At 44.7% G+C, this 14,342-nt stretch overlaps 1 protein-coding gene and 1 non-coding gene across 3 annotated transcripts; one reads left to right on the forward strand and one right to left on the reverse strand.

Annotated features, from left to right (window-relative positions):
• Nucleotides 1-584: 584 nt before the first annotated feature.
• Nucleotides 585-657, reverse strand: TRNAK-CUU (transfer RNA lysine (anticodon CUU)). Its single transcript has one exon. It is a non-coding gene; the product is annotated as a tRNA-Lys (tRNA).
• Nucleotides 658-739: 82 nt separating this feature from the next.
• On the forward strand, nucleotides 740-13,786 carry PSMA3 (proteasome 20S subunit alpha 3). Of its 2 annotated transcripts, XM_069856914.1 has the most exons (12): nucleotides 740-855; nucleotides 2,372-2,454; nucleotides 3,495-3,618; nucleotides 4,428-4,529; nucleotides 4,664-4,737; nucleotides 5,324-5,396; nucleotides 7,039-7,104; nucleotides 10,447-10,493; nucleotides 12,631-12,698; nucleotides 12,837-12,901; nucleotides 13,436-13,524; nucleotides 13,626-13,786. In XM_069856914.1, exons 1-11 carry the CDS (start codon nucleotides 835-837, stop codon nucleotides 13,478-13,480), a joined length of 768 nt encoding a protein of 255 aa, XP_069713015.1. In that variant the 5' UTR covers nucleotides 740-834; the 3' UTR covers nucleotides 13,481-13,524; nucleotides 13,626-13,786. The 2 variants fall into 2 exon arrangements, with proteins under 2 accessions (XP_069713015.1, XP_069713014.1); XM_069856913.1 differs by lacking the exon at nucleotides 13,626-13,786 and having other exon boundaries at nucleotides 13,436-13,619.
• Nucleotides 13,787-14,342: the final 556 nt, after the last annotated feature.

The following is a 14,342-nucleotide window of genomic DNA, read 5'->3' on the forward strand; positions in this document are numbered from 1 at the left end:
GAAAACAAACACATAGGCTGCTATTCTGCTGCTCCTGCTGCTGATCTGGCTTTGTCACGATTCCCACTGTCCTTTGAGGGTTGGAGAGAGAAGGAATCGCAGAATCATTTAGGTTGGAAAAGACATTATAAGATCACCTAGTTGGAAGACCAACTGTGCTACAAGAATAAGCTGAGAGAGTTGGGGTTGTTCAGCCTGGAGAAGAGAAGCTCTAGGGAGACCTTAGAGCAGCTTCCAGTACGCAAAGGGAGCTACAGGAAAGCTGCGGAGGGACTGTTTACAAGGGCCTGGAGCGAGAGGATGAGGGCGAATGGCTTTAAATTGGAAGGGGGAGGATTTAGATGAGACGTTAGGGTGAAATTCTTCGCAACGAGGGTGGGGAGGCCCTGGCCCAGGTTGCCCAGAGTGGTGGTGGCTGCCCCATCCCTGGAGGTGTTCCAGGTCAGGCTGGATGGGGCTGGGAGCCCCTGATCCCAGTCAGGGTGGGCTGAGGCGGCGTTTTCCGCGGAGAACCCTTCAAAAATGAGGCCAAAAAAGTGAAAGAAGAGAAAAAAAATGAAAAAAAAAAATAAAAGACAACTCCTCGCCCAACGTGGGGCTCGAACCCACGACCCTGGGATTAAGAGTCCCATGCTCTACCGACTGAGCTAGCCGGGCGCTTGTGTTGCAGCGCCTCAACCCGCCCTCTTGAGCGCGCGGCACGTGACGCCCCGCCCCGCCCCCTGCGATTGGCCTGCGCGCCGTAGCCAATGGGCGCTCGCGTTGCTGCGCGGTGCTGGGCGCGAGGGGCGCGGGGGGCGCGGGAGCGGCCGGGGCTGAGGCGCCGCCGCCGCCATGAGCTCCATCGGCACCGGGGTGAGTGCGGGCCGCGGCCGCGCCGGGCCCTGCCCGCAGCCGCCACCCGCAGCGCCGCCGCCGCCCAGAGGCACCGCGGCCCGGCCGGGAGCGGCCGCTGAGTCACGGCGGCGCCTTCGGGCGGGGAGAACGGGGTGTGGGGGGGGGGGGGTGGCGGCTGTGGGAGGCCCACTTTCCCCCTCCATTCCCCCCCATTCCTCCCCTATTCCCCCCCGTATTCCCCCCACATCCTCTCACCCTGGAGCCCCCGCATCTCCCCCCTCCTCCTTGGATCCCTTGCATCTTCCCCCGCCGCACCTTGGATCCCTAGCATCCCCCCTCCTTGGATCCCTAGCATCCCCCCCTCCTTGGATCCCTAGCATCCCCCCTCCTTGGATCCCTAGCATCCCCCCCTCCTTGGATCCCTAGCATCCCCCCTCCTTGGATCCCTAGCATCCCCCCCTCCTTGGATCCCTAGCATCTCTCCCTCCTTGGATCCCTTGCATCTCCCCCCCTCCTTGTCTCCCTTGCATCTCTCCCTCCTTGTCTCCCTTGCATCTTCCCCCCCATCCTTGGAGCCCTTGCATCCCCCCCTCCCTCCTTGGATCTCCCCCCCGCCTTGGATCCCTTGCGTCTCCCCCTCCTTGGATCCCTTGCGTCTCCCCACCCTTGGATCCCTTGCATCCCCCCTTCCCTCCTTGGATCTCCCCCTCTTGGATCCCTTGTGTCTCCCCCTCCTTGTCTCCCTTGCATCTCCCCCCCCTCCTTGTCTCCCTGGGATCTCCCCCCTCTTGGATCCCTTGTGTGAATGTTGAGGTTGTCGTGTGCCGGGACAGGACAGGAGTTGAACTTGATGATCCTTATGGGTCACTTCCAGCTCAGGGCATTCTGTGATGGAGCATTATGTGTTTCAGTATATCCCTGCTATAAAATACCTAGTTTCTTCTTAAAATATACATAAAATCAATCTGAAAGGCGTGCAGGCACTTCCTGTAGATTTTGAGCGTTGTGCAATACTTGGTGATTCAGCCCTGTGCGAGGCCTGAATGGATGGGGTTGGAATTATGGGTTTATGCAGCACAGATGCGACAACTCCTTGTAGTGGTTAGTGTTCACTTGCATCTTATCATAGAAAGGTTTGGGTTGGAAAGGACCTTGAAGATCATCCAGTTCCAACCCCCTGCCATGGGCAGGGACACCTCCCACTGGATCAGGGGCTCCAAGCCCCATCCAAGCTGGCCTTGAACGCCTCCAGGGATGGGGCAGCCACCACTGCTCTGGGCAACCTGGGCCAGGCCCTCCCCACTCTCAGTGTAATCAAGTTCTCCCTTATATCCAGTCTGAATCTCCCTTCTTTCAGTTTAAAACCATTTCCCCTTGTCCGATCACAATGGCACCTGCTAAAAAAATCAGTCCCCGTCTTCATAGCCACCGGTGGCCCGCAAGCGACACTCTTGAGCGTTCAAATAAATAGGCTTCTACTGAAAATATTGGGATATAATGTTCTTTTCCCTGACTAGTGTGTTTTCTTCTTCAGTACGACCTGTCGGCATCCACATTTTCTCCAGATGGCAGAGTGTTTCAGGTTGAATATGCTATGAAAGCTGTGGAGAACAGCAGGTAAGATACAAATACCTGCATCTTTATCTGTTTGTTGGTTGATCTTTTTTTAAAGCAGCGTAACTGGACAAGCGTGATGACATTGCAGATATGCTGCTAAAATTAGTTCTGAGCAACTGTGTCCCCATGTTCATTCTGAGAGGGTTCACATTAAGCGTAGAAGTAGTACAATCAGTGTTGCTTGCAGGGAATTGCTGTGCACACTTGCTTGGAATCACTTTTGCTTGCTGGAAACAGGTATGTTGTGGAGGATGGGAAGAATGGATGGGCATTTGTGTGAATTAAAGCCAATAAAAATCTTACGCTCTGGGGCAAAATCTGCTTGCAGGTCTCGTAGAATCATGGAATGGTTTGAGTCAGAAAGGACCTTAAAGTCGATGCAGTTCCAGCCCCCTTGCCATGGGCAGGGACACCTCCCACCGGGTCAGGTTGCTTAAAGCCTCATCCAGCCTGGTCCTGGTAAGGTTGTGTAGTTGTTATGGTAGTTAGAGCTGTGGCAGCACCTAAATGCCCATGTGAAATGAGGTACTGAAACACTGATATGCTCAGAGCCTTCTAAATTTATGACTTCATATGTATTCCTTGAGAATCTGAGGACATCCAAGTTCTGCTAAAGCTGCAACAGCTTCTCTGAGAGCAAATGTCTTCCCTCAAGTGCATGCAAAGGAGTGCTGTAAAATCACAGAATAGGAATGATAGGAATGGTTGGACTCGATGATCCGGTGGGTCTCTTCCAACCTGGTTATTCTATGATTCTAAAATTCTTTACTGATGGAGTGGTGAAGCACTGGAACAGGCTGCCCAGAGAAGTGGTGGAGTCACTTTTGGCTGCCGCCTTCTCCTCCATTTTAAGAAAATACTTGTAGGTTTAGTGACCTTTGGTTTTTTCTCACCTTGTTGTCTTCAACGCTAAAGCAGATCTATAACAAATCTACTTCTGGGCAATTACGTTATTTTCTCCTCATTTTGTTAATTCTCTGTTACCTATTTCACGCTACGGTTCTGTGTGCGAGAAAACATACGTTTATCTTGTCTTTCAGTACAGCAATTGGGATCAGATGTAAAGATGGTGTTGTCTTTGGAGTGGAAAAACTAGTTCTATCCAAGCTTTATGAGGAGGGTTCCAATAAACGCCTCTTCAATGTAGATCGACATGTTGGAATGGTAAGAGGCTGTTTAATTTTAGTTTTTCATAAATTGAAAGGGACACCCCCAACAATAGAAATCTGTGAACTGGAGAATGAATAATAAGTAGATTAAGAAAGCAATGTTAATATTTCTGTGTGCAGTTGGAAATGCTGGCTTTTTTTTACTCCTTTCTGTTATTTATTCTTGACTGCACACGCATAGAAGTAAAATCCAAATGTAAATAGAAAATGTACACATTTTGAGGCTGGTTTGGATTTTTCTGAAATGTTTTTCAGTATTCCAGTTGTTTGGACTTGAAGATAAATATAACTCTAAGTGTTAAAAGTGGTACTTTTGTTATGCAGTTAATGAAGAGTTTCTTAATGGGAAAACACGCTGCATACCAACGCTCTTCCCAACAGTGTGAGAGTCACTGATTTCTTTAGAGCCTGGTGTACGTCTTACAGGCTTATACACAGCAGCGATGTTGGGATGTTATCAAGTAGCGGTTACTGTGTGACAGAAATGCCTGAAATTATCTGTTGAATATATATTACATGAAGTGTTGTTTGGGTTAGTGTAATTGTGGCAAATCGATAGACACTTTAACATAAAGATAATTTTGGTTACTGATTTTCCTAGAGAAAAACTCAGTTCTGTATTAATACATGATCGTATTGACATGTTTTGAGCTTGCTAGCAGATGGACGCTTTGATTGAATTCACTTGTAGTTTGTGGGATTCAGTCAAGATCTCAGTTAAGTCACATAACTAGATTTAGTCCACCAGTTCCATTAAGCTATTGCGAGGTGTGATGGGGTCGCTGATCTCCACTCCCCTTTCAGGCGGTCGCGGGGCTCCTGGCAGATGCTCGTTCCCTGGCAGACATAGCCAGAGAAGAGGCTTCTAACTTCAGGTCGAACTATGGCTATGATATTCCTCTGAAGGTAAGAAATCGGTGCAGTTCACTCAGGTTTCCTTCGCGCTCTCAGTCTTGACACAGAGAATTAAATTGTACTGCTTGAAGTTTCCTTATATCTGAAAATAAGGGTTTTCTGATGTGTTTTCTTTTCCCTTTTAGCACCTTGCGGACAGAGTGGCCATGTACGTGCACGCATACACGCTGTACAGTGCCGTCAGACCTTTTGGCTGCAGGTAACTCTTTGAAACACACACGATTTGTAAGGACCTTTTGTTTCACAACCGCTGGAACTACTTGGGTTGTCTGACGTCTTTTTTTTTTTTAACTTGGAACTAGAAACCTACAGTTATCTCGTAAAAAGACTTCCTTTCCCTTTCCTTGTGTGTGTCAAACCTTAGGTGAAGAATTCAGTTTTGCACAGGACTATGCCAAGCTTGTACAGAGATTGCCTGAATTTTAAAGTGGAGGAGTTGATGGTATTAGATCTGTTAAAGTGATGAAAGTAGGACTTTCCTCTGTGACTGTCCTGCTTACTCCGATACCCACAGAGCAGGTTAACAGCTCCTGTGAGTTGTGGTGCAAATGGACTGATACGCAGAGATCTGCTCTCTGGTTACAGAGGAGTAAAGTGCTTCTGGCAGCTGCGCACAAGGCTGTCACAGTAACACTGAACCGCTCAGACAAATTGCTTAATGAAATGTAGCAGGACGGTAGGAGTTCTGCTCCAGGGAGAGCACAGGGAGCGTGAGCTGGTGTAGTCTCTGTAATCCTGTGTGGGTGGGTAGAAGAAATGTTTCTAATTTCACGTTTCCCCTCCAGTTTCATGTTGGGCTCCTATGACGAGGACGATGGCGCACAGCTGTACATGATCGATCCATCAGGAGTTTCATACGTGAGTGTGTCAAAACTATTTTCATCTTGGCATAAGTTTGCCTTTAAAAGTTCCTAGTTAGGAAAATAGCGTCATTCCAAAAGGGCTGTTTTGGAATTAATGTTTTTCCTCTTTTTGCCTGGGAAGATCTCTGGTGAATCACTGCTGGGAATGAACAGAGCTGTGTTTTGCTCATTCGTGTGTCCTTGTTACACACGCGTTTAGAAGTAAAGTCTCCATGAAACTAGTTCCAGAGCTTGTCTATCAAATATTTGGGAGTCCATTCCAGCTGGTTATAGCCAAGGAAAAGACCCATGTGCTGCCTAGAAAGGGCAGGCACTGTACTAGCAGCCCATTCACAAAATACTTCAGGTAGGAGAGGGCTGCTGCTGACACTGGGTGCAAACAGTAGGTCAACTCAGTATAGGTCACTTTGAATCATAGAATCATAGAATAACCAGGTTGGAAGAGACCCACCGGAACATCGAGTCCAACCATTCCTATCAAACACTAAACCATGTCCCTTAGCACCTCATCCACCTGTCCCTTAAACACCTCCAGGGAAGGTGACTCAACCACCTCCCTGGGCAGCCTCTGCCAGGGCCCAATGACCCTTTCCGTGAAAAATTTTTTCCTAATGTCCAGCCTAAACCTCCCCTGATGGAGCTTGAGGCCATTCCCTCTTGTCCTGTCCCCTGTCACTTGGGAGAAGAGCCCAGCTCCCTCCTCTCCACAACCTTCTTTCAGGTAGTTGTAGAGAGCAATGAGGTCTCCCCTCAGCCTCCTCTTCTCCAGGCTAAACACCCCCAGCTCTCTCAGCCGTTCCTCATAAGGCCTGTTCTCCAGCCCCCTCACCAGCTTCGTTGCTCTTCTCTGGACTCGCTCCAGAGCCTCAACATCCTTCTTGTGGTGAGGGGCCCAGAACTGAACACAGGATTCGAGGAGCGGTCTCACCAGTGCCGAGTCCAGAGGGAGAAGAACCTCCCTGGACCTGCTGGTCACGCTGTTTCTGATCCAAGCCAAGATGCCATTGGGGGTGGTCAGTCACTGTAAACCAACACCCCCAGGTCTTTCTCCTCCAGGCAGCTTTCCAGCCAGACTTCTCCTAGTCTGTAGCACTGCACAGGGTTGTTGTGCCCTTTGTTTGCTGTCAGTGCTGCCTCTTCAGCTGCGTATTGCACACAGGATGATACACACTCGTGCTGTTCTCTTTATTTTTTTCCATTTTCTTTCAATATATCCAGTGCCAGAGCTGTTGAGGGAAATAGAAATCTTTAATTGTTACGTGCTTACACTTCAATATATTTTTATGGTGGGTGGGTTTGAGTTTTTTTGGTCCTATAGAACTTCTCCAATTCTAGTTTGTCCTTCCATTTACTGTAATAACAATGAAAAAAAAATCATCTATTGCAACAAATTGCAAATTTCTGTCCAGGAACTACTGAGCTCTTCCATTTTCTGTCAGTAGGGGTAGTGCTTAACCCAGCCCTTGGGTTCTGTTCAGCAATTGGAAATGTGCCCCAGGAGAGAACAATACCAGGGTTTACTGTGTATCAGCCTCTCACTGTGTGAGTCGGGTGGGGTTGTCAAACATTAAGTGACAGCAAGGACCGCAGAGGACTCTGTATTTAATTAAATTTTCTTTTCTTTTTCTCTTTTTTAGGGTTATTGGGGATGTGCCATCGGCAAAGCCAGGCAGGCTGCAAAGACAGAAATAGAAAAACTCCAGGTATGAGGTTACAGTTTTGTTGTGTTGTTTCAAGACATGTTCCTAGCTGACTGTGTTACCTTTTTGGATGCCTAAAATACAGAAGATGCAAGAGAAGCAGAGTATTTCCTTGTATGTTCTAGGATAATGCTGCTTCTACTAGAGCAGAATATCCCAGGGCAATGGGTAGTAGGGAGTGCACGTGTTTAGTGCAGGAAGCAAACATGCGCTCCCGTGCACGTCAGTGAGCAAATTAACTGAGCGAATGTGGAAACCTAAGTAAGTTTTCAGTTGTGGATGAAAACCTTAGGGCAGCATTGTACAGGGTGGTATGTCTATTTTTTTCCAAAGGCTTTTGCTTAAAAGTTAAGAAGAACTAGGCTTATTAAGGATAACGAGTGAATCTGCAGAGTACTGAATGACCATTGGTGTGTTATCATATCGTATCAAATGTAAGGGAGAGAAATAAAATCCTTTCCAGTGTTTCCCCACTGACTGGTGTTGAGGTTCTGCCTTTTTTGAAAGGATCCGTTCAAGCAGCTGTTGTTGCTGAGTGCAGGACACCTTTCAAAACGTCTTTACGGGCCTGATGAAAAGGATTTCAGTGCTTTGAAGACTGGGGAGAGTACAACCCTATGTGGTGTCATCATTGTTACAAAAAAGCCCTGTTTGGCATTTCCTGCTTGCGCAATACTATAACTTGTCATGTGTTACAAGGCGGTTGAGGGAGCACACGCCGAGTTGTTTTGTAGCCCTTGGAATGGGCATCCAAACAGCTCACTGTGTAAAACCAACCCGGAGAGAAGACAACTGGTATGTGCTGAGCTGCGTTAGAATCTTAAAAGACTTCTGCCCTTCTCTTCTGTGTTAATACTTGACACTCTGGAACTAGAGGCAGTTAACATGGGACAATGCTACTCCTGGTCTGTCTCATGTAACTCTTACTTTATTCTCTGCTCTGCTTGCATCTTTTTTATGTTGTTCAGGGAAAGGTTCAGAGTTCATGCAGGTGTCATGCTTCAAGACTAGCCTGCTTGTGGTGCTGTAGTGTCAGAACTTAAAAACTACAGGGAAAAACACAAATGTTCCTGGACTCGCTTCTGTCAATCTTGAATCCGGTCAGGTCCTTGAATACCAAATCCGAAGTGGAGGCCTACAGGATCATCTCATGTTAATCCAGAATCTTGGTGTCTGAGAAATCATAATTTCAGTTTTCAGGTGTGCAAACTGGCAGAAAGGTAATGTTGGGTAATAGATAATGTACCCCAAAAATTTCATTTTCTGTGCAGTGCTGGGATTTTCAAAAATTTGTTTCATTGCCTGAATTTTCATACAGCTAATAAATCGTAGAATGGTTTGGGTTGGAAGAGACCTTAAAGGTCATCCAGTCCCCACTCCCCTGCCATAGGCAGTAACACCTCCCACTGGATCAGATTGCTCCAAGTCCCATCCAACCTGGCCTTGAACACTTCCAGTTAAAGTTTGATTTAAAAGTATGTGCTGCTTGAACTTTACAGTAGAGCCTGTAAAATTCAGTACGTAGTGTGCCACACGGCCTGACTGCATTAGACTTATTTAATTATTGAACAGCTCGTCTGCAGAGAGTGTTTGGTAACATGCATGATCTTTTCACAGCGATGTGAAGCAAGCCCAGTCTTGAGTGCCAACACTTTTTGTTAACCGTAGTCCAGGCAGGTTTCCAGGTCAGAGTTAATGTTGATGACATGAGTTTGTCAGAACTGAAATGGGAAAAAGGCATAAGTACAAAAACTCTTGGGGAGTGACATATGTAAACTAAGGTTTGATCCTGTGGAAGAAGTGACTATGGGTGGCAAGTAAGAGGCAGGTGGGCAGTCAGAGCTTTAAACCTGCTTGACAGGTAGTTCAGAGCAGATCCTGTGCTGGGAGGGAACGCAGTAAGTGAAACCCTTGCGTGTTGCTGAGGGTGCAGGCGGAAAACACCTCTGTTCAATCTTATGCAAATGTCTGATATCTGCGGCTGTGGGACAGCTTCTAGTCACGCAGCGAGTACTTGAGTCTCTTGGTCTCTTCTTCAGTGCTTCTCACCTAGCTAGATGCTACCTGCAACTTTTTGATACATGGAGATAATTAACTCCTTCAGTACACTGTTACTCAGTGTTTACTCTCGTTGTCTGCAGAATACTTGGCAGGGGAGAGGAATAATGGCAAAAAGTTAATTTACTCCAGCTTTTTCTTTCTTAAATATGTTTGATAGTAGCAAGCCTTTGGGTTTTCCTATTTCACTGCTAACTTTATCGATGCACACAGTAAGTTAAATGTTTGAGTGACGTTATATTTGTGCACAGCAGCCAGTGCTGTCTGAAAACGAGCTTCCATGCATTTTGAGAATCGGAAGAGATGGTGAACTATGCATAATGGTTTACATTCTAAGCTTAGTGTAAATAATTGGGGGGGAAATGATAATTTATGTTGAGCTTGAAAGTCATTTCATGCTAGAGAAAAGGTTGGTTAAAGGGGCACTGTGTTAGCCTGTATTTTGTGGCTAATGGCTCACTGTTTCAGTGGATGCTGACAGGTGTTTCTGTGAGTGCGGTGTCCAAGGCTGATGTTTGTCTGGTTTGTGCAAATGAAAACTTGTGAAAAGAAACGAGGCTAATCTTGTTTTAACTGTGAATTAATGAAATATAGTAGAACATATCGCTACTCCATAGGCCAGAAGAGTTGACTGGGAAGACATTTGACCTACAAAACAGGAGTTTATGATGTCACGGAAATTGGCACAAGGCCTTCTTTTGATCAGCTGTGAAACTCAGAAGGCTGTGATGCAACAATGACAAAATGGGAACTGAGATGCTGATCCTTGCTCAGCCGTGTTGCTGGTTGTCTCCCTGGAACAACAGTCTCCTCTTAGGGCATTACTTAAAAGTCAAAACTGCTTATGTACAGTGTTAGTGAGATCAAAAGCATTGCTGAACTGGCTAAAGAGAATAGGAATATTATCCATGAAAGTATGTTGCCTCCCCTATATTACACGTGTAGTTATTTTATGTCAGTTGATCATAAAGCATTCAAGAACAAGTCAAGCTTTTACAGTGCTGAGGTTTATCTGTTCAGCTTCCAACCTTCCAGCTGATGGGTGCTTAAAACTAGCGAAGCTTCCATGTAATTGTTTTTCAGAGAATCTTTCAGTTGTACAGTTCTTCACTGGATAAAGCAGGCTGAAAGATGCACTCTCCGAGGGCATATCAGTTTGGTTCTAGTCTTTTTATCACTTTTATCATGACTGAACAGTAAGGCACATGCATAGCCGCTTGTGTTCTTGCTGTGTGGACGTGGAGAACAGTACCTTCTCTTAAGCTCTGTGTCTTTCTTTGTCTGCAGATGAAAGAAATGACCTGCCGTGATGTTGTTAAAGAGGTTGCGAAAATGTAAGTCTACACCTTGTTTTTCCAACTCAATAAAAATCTGTACTGGTGAGCTTGCTGTGGTTTCAAACTGAAGCTGCCCCTTTTAAATGGGGTACCAGGTCTCATTTGTACTAGATGAGTGCTCATGCTGACTTTTAACTCTGTTAACTCTTTAACCAGTTCTTCTCCTTTTGTGAGATGGGATGCACTACTTGGTACTGAAAAGGCCAAAGGATGTAAAAAATACACCTTTTGATCTCCTCTGCAACTTGTTTATAGGTGCAACTTGTAGCAGCAGTGGATTAAACCTTAAACTGTGAATTGGTTCTAAAATATATAAACCAGGTGACGCAGGGAGAAGCTCCCTGGTGTCCTGTTTCTAAGATGTACATAGAGTGTAGCTGGTCTCATTTAAATGATTAAGCTTGATACCACATTAAGAGACCGGAAATATTTAATTTGCTATTTATTGATGCAATTTAGGATGACACAGCAGTGATGTAATTGTCTGTAGCCACTAATACTGTCGTGTAAACTCTTTGTGAGGGTAGTGGCCTTCGGGAGGGGAAGAGGTGCCATTCGGTAAGTCAGGTGCTAGTGAGGGGGAAAATGATACCAGGAAGAGAGAACTTTCTGTTAGGTAGAGCATGAGTCGGCCAGCAGTAAACTCGTGGATTAGTAACATAAGTAATCCTTCCAGGTATTTATAAGTCATCATTTGAATGCTTTAGGGATGCACCCTGTTTGTCACACACGTAATCAGCTGCAAAACTGTCACCTCCAGCCCTTAATGGCTATTGCGTAGAAGGCTATAAAGATGTAATAGGTGTGCTTCTATCATTGGTGTTGCAGCCTCTGAGTTTATTTTGGAGCTTGTGTTTGAGGCTCTCATGGCAGCAGCTAAAGGAAAGAATTTGTAGGACCTTTGTTCTTGAAACGTAGCAAGGACCTGAAAGCAGTTACAACAGCACAAGCAAGGCACGGATTTTCAAATCATGAGAAGATTTCTTTAATTCTACCTTAGCAGCAGCTGTAGTTCTGTTTTTCAGGTCAAACTTAGCTCCTTAGCGGCATTTAGAAAGAAAGCAAAGATTTTAACCATTTTTTGTAACCTTAAAGTACCAGCTGGAGTCCAGAATAATGATTCTTCAAGAGCCTGTAAAGGCTCGCTTTGTTGCAGAAGTCTTGTGACCAGCTGAACGCGTAGGAAACACCCGGAGATCATCTTGGGTGATGATCAGTACATGCAGTCTAACAGTGACAGAGGGTGTCGGAAGAACATAAGCACGTAGTGTTTACTCAGTTCTTTGTATTTGTTTCACAATACTCTTATCACGCTTTAACTGGGAAGTACTTAGTGTACTGCTGAAGGTATCCTTCCTTCTTCCACTGTCTCCGAGGTTTATATGTGAGCTAGAAGTAGCTGATATGCTTCAGCTTGTGGCTTATTAATGCTTTCTGAAATAAACTAAGGAAGACAACCTTCTACACAAGTGAAGCCAGAGGTTATTTTAAGTTCCGCTGTTGGTTTGAGTTTGTCTCTCAACCCAGGGTTTTAGTTTGTTTGCCTCTGCTGCCAGTGAGGACTGAATACGATGATGCAGTCAAATCAGTGTTGCTATTATAGTGTAACATTTTTATCCACAGACAGAGTGATTTTACTGGTCAGGGTGGTACCGCATATGATGTAACATGTCTCGTTTAAATTCTGATTATTATCATGTTTGCCATAAGCGTGGCAGGCCAAATGAAGATCTAATTAGGCACAAGATACTATGGTGTTGGGATTTAGCCCTAAGCGTGAACTGAAATGAGATTTACAGGAGAAATACAGGATGCTCCTGGCTGTATTACACCTAATCTAGCTGAAGCAGGCAGTGATGATGTAGCCTTGGTTGTGCAGCGAAATTTAATGTGTGTTCTGATTAGGATAACTTGAACATCTCAACCTGCATCTTAGCTGTAATCATTTAATGTATTGTTATATTAGCAATTAAGCCTGGAAAATTCTCTGATTAATTGGGGGGGGGGAAACATGGGGAGAGCTTCTCTTAACCATAAGAAGAGTACTTCAATCAAAGAAATCTGTGAAAGGAAGAAAGTTTATTTAGCCTGTTGATCAATCTGCTCTAATCCGTACTTTCTCTGTTCCTTCCAGAATCTACATAGTTCACGACGAAGTAAAGGATAAAGCTTTTGAGCTGGAACTCAGCTGGGTTGGAGAAAGTAATGCATTTCTGCAGTTTCTATAATCATAGAAAATTGATAACTTTCCTTAACTAAAATGAAACACTGCTTGACTTCACTCTGTATGTCAAGGTCTTTATGTGAATTCTATTTAAGATGTACTCTTTCTTTTGGCAGTAACCAATGGAAAACATGAAATTGTTCCTAAAGACATCAGGGAAGAAGCAGAAAAATATGCCAAGGTAAGGTGTGATTTTGGTGTTGTCTCAGTGCTTCAGCTGGCAAACAAGCTGGAATAGAAGGAACTCACTGAAGCTCAGGCTTCTGCTGTATGTGACTGGAAAATGCATGGTTACAACACATCACTTCAGCGTTAGCTGGTGTTACTCTGAATAGAGAACAGTGTATGGTGTAATCCAGGGTTAGTTTCTGCTTTCAAAACCAGTGTAATGAGGCAGGCTTATGTGGGTGGCGTGTTTCTCCTTCAAAAGTGAAGGTGTTAACTCTTGCACAGTGGTACGAGTGAGTATAGAGGGAGCCAGTCCTGTTTCCTACAACAGGTTTAAAGATAACCAGCTGGAGACAGGTAGACTTCTAGCAGTTAACAGCTTTGCTTTTGTTCTGAAAGTCATAGTCATGCTTGGTGTTACCTTCTAGAGGTATCAACAGGCCTTGGACAGACTGAGAGAATTGTAAAGCTACAGCAAAACTTGTTTTGCTTATAACCTGGATTATAAAACTGTTTAAAACTATTTTTAATTTATTTTTTTTAATAGGAATCTTTGAAAGAGGAGGACGAATCAGATGATGACAATATGTAACATATTGTTACTTCAAGACAAGTTCAACTTTTCTTACCTTACAGGTTTGTTTATAATGTATTGAGCATGACGCTATTATGTACTTGTTGGCAGAAACTGAGTGACCAACTTGCACTAATAAATTTTCCATTTTACTGTCTGTTAGCTTTTATTTCAAAAGAGAATAGGTCAGCGTCATCAGAAGTAACTTTGTCAAAACATTAAGCTGGAAAGAGATTACCAGGCTGGTCTTGCTTCCTCTTACTCCAGCACTTCACTAGAGCCAGGCTCAGTACAGAAAACCATCTGCTTCAAAGTCTGTGACAAGTCTTGTTTATATTGCATAGTTTAATATTAAAACCTAGTACTTGGTTATTCCTTGATGAACAAGTATCACGGTTTGCAGTTTGTTCATAGCCACAGTCTGTAATTGCTCTTGGCAGAACCAGAACCTAAAGGTAAACCAGCCAGTTACACGTTAAGGTGATGTGCACAGTGGACAACTTCAAACGGTGAATAAAACAAGCGAGAGTGCAGGAAAAGGAATTATCATTAAGTCTAGGCTTACCTGAAAAGCTGGAGAAATAAAAAATAATTCAGTTTAGAATAGTGCTTGTGTTAATAGATCTCACAGCTTTAGAGCTTCAGCAGCGTAACTGGAATTAACGCTTGAATAGCTAAACTTTTTTTTTTAAGCTGTTTCATTCAGCTGTAGTTTCTCAAATCACTTCTGAATCAGCTTTGTAAATTGCTGACCTTCCCAGGAGTTGAAAAGCTTTCCTGCTTTCTTTCCCCTCTTTTCTTTTCCTAGTCTTCCTAGGAAAAAAGACTGTCTCTTCTAAAGTCACCTCAAAGCCTTGTCACAGCCTGTTCCATTCACTAT

This window comes from Phaenicophaeus curvirostris, chromosome 5, assembly GCF_032191515.1.
Source record: "Phaenicophaeus curvirostris isolate KB17595 chromosome 5, BPBGC_Pcur_1.0, whole genome shotgun sequence".
NCBI classification, from domain to species: Eukaryota; Metazoa; Chordata; class Aves; order Cuculiformes; family Cuculidae; genus Phaenicophaeus; species Phaenicophaeus curvirostris.

Bases quoted from the DNA above. Each gene is read 5' to 3' on its own strand.
- PSMA3 (XM_069856914.1), top strand. From the start codon at position 835: ATGAGCTCCATCGGCACCGGG. The intron at 856-2,371 runs GTGAGTGCGGGC...TTTCTTCTTCAG, and splicing joins TGAGCTCCATCGGCACCGGG to TACGACCTGTCGGCATCCAC. The intron at 4,530-4,663 runs GTAAGAAATCGG...TTTCCCTTTTAG, and splicing joins GCTATGATATTCCTCTGAAG to CACCTTGCGGACAGAGTGGC.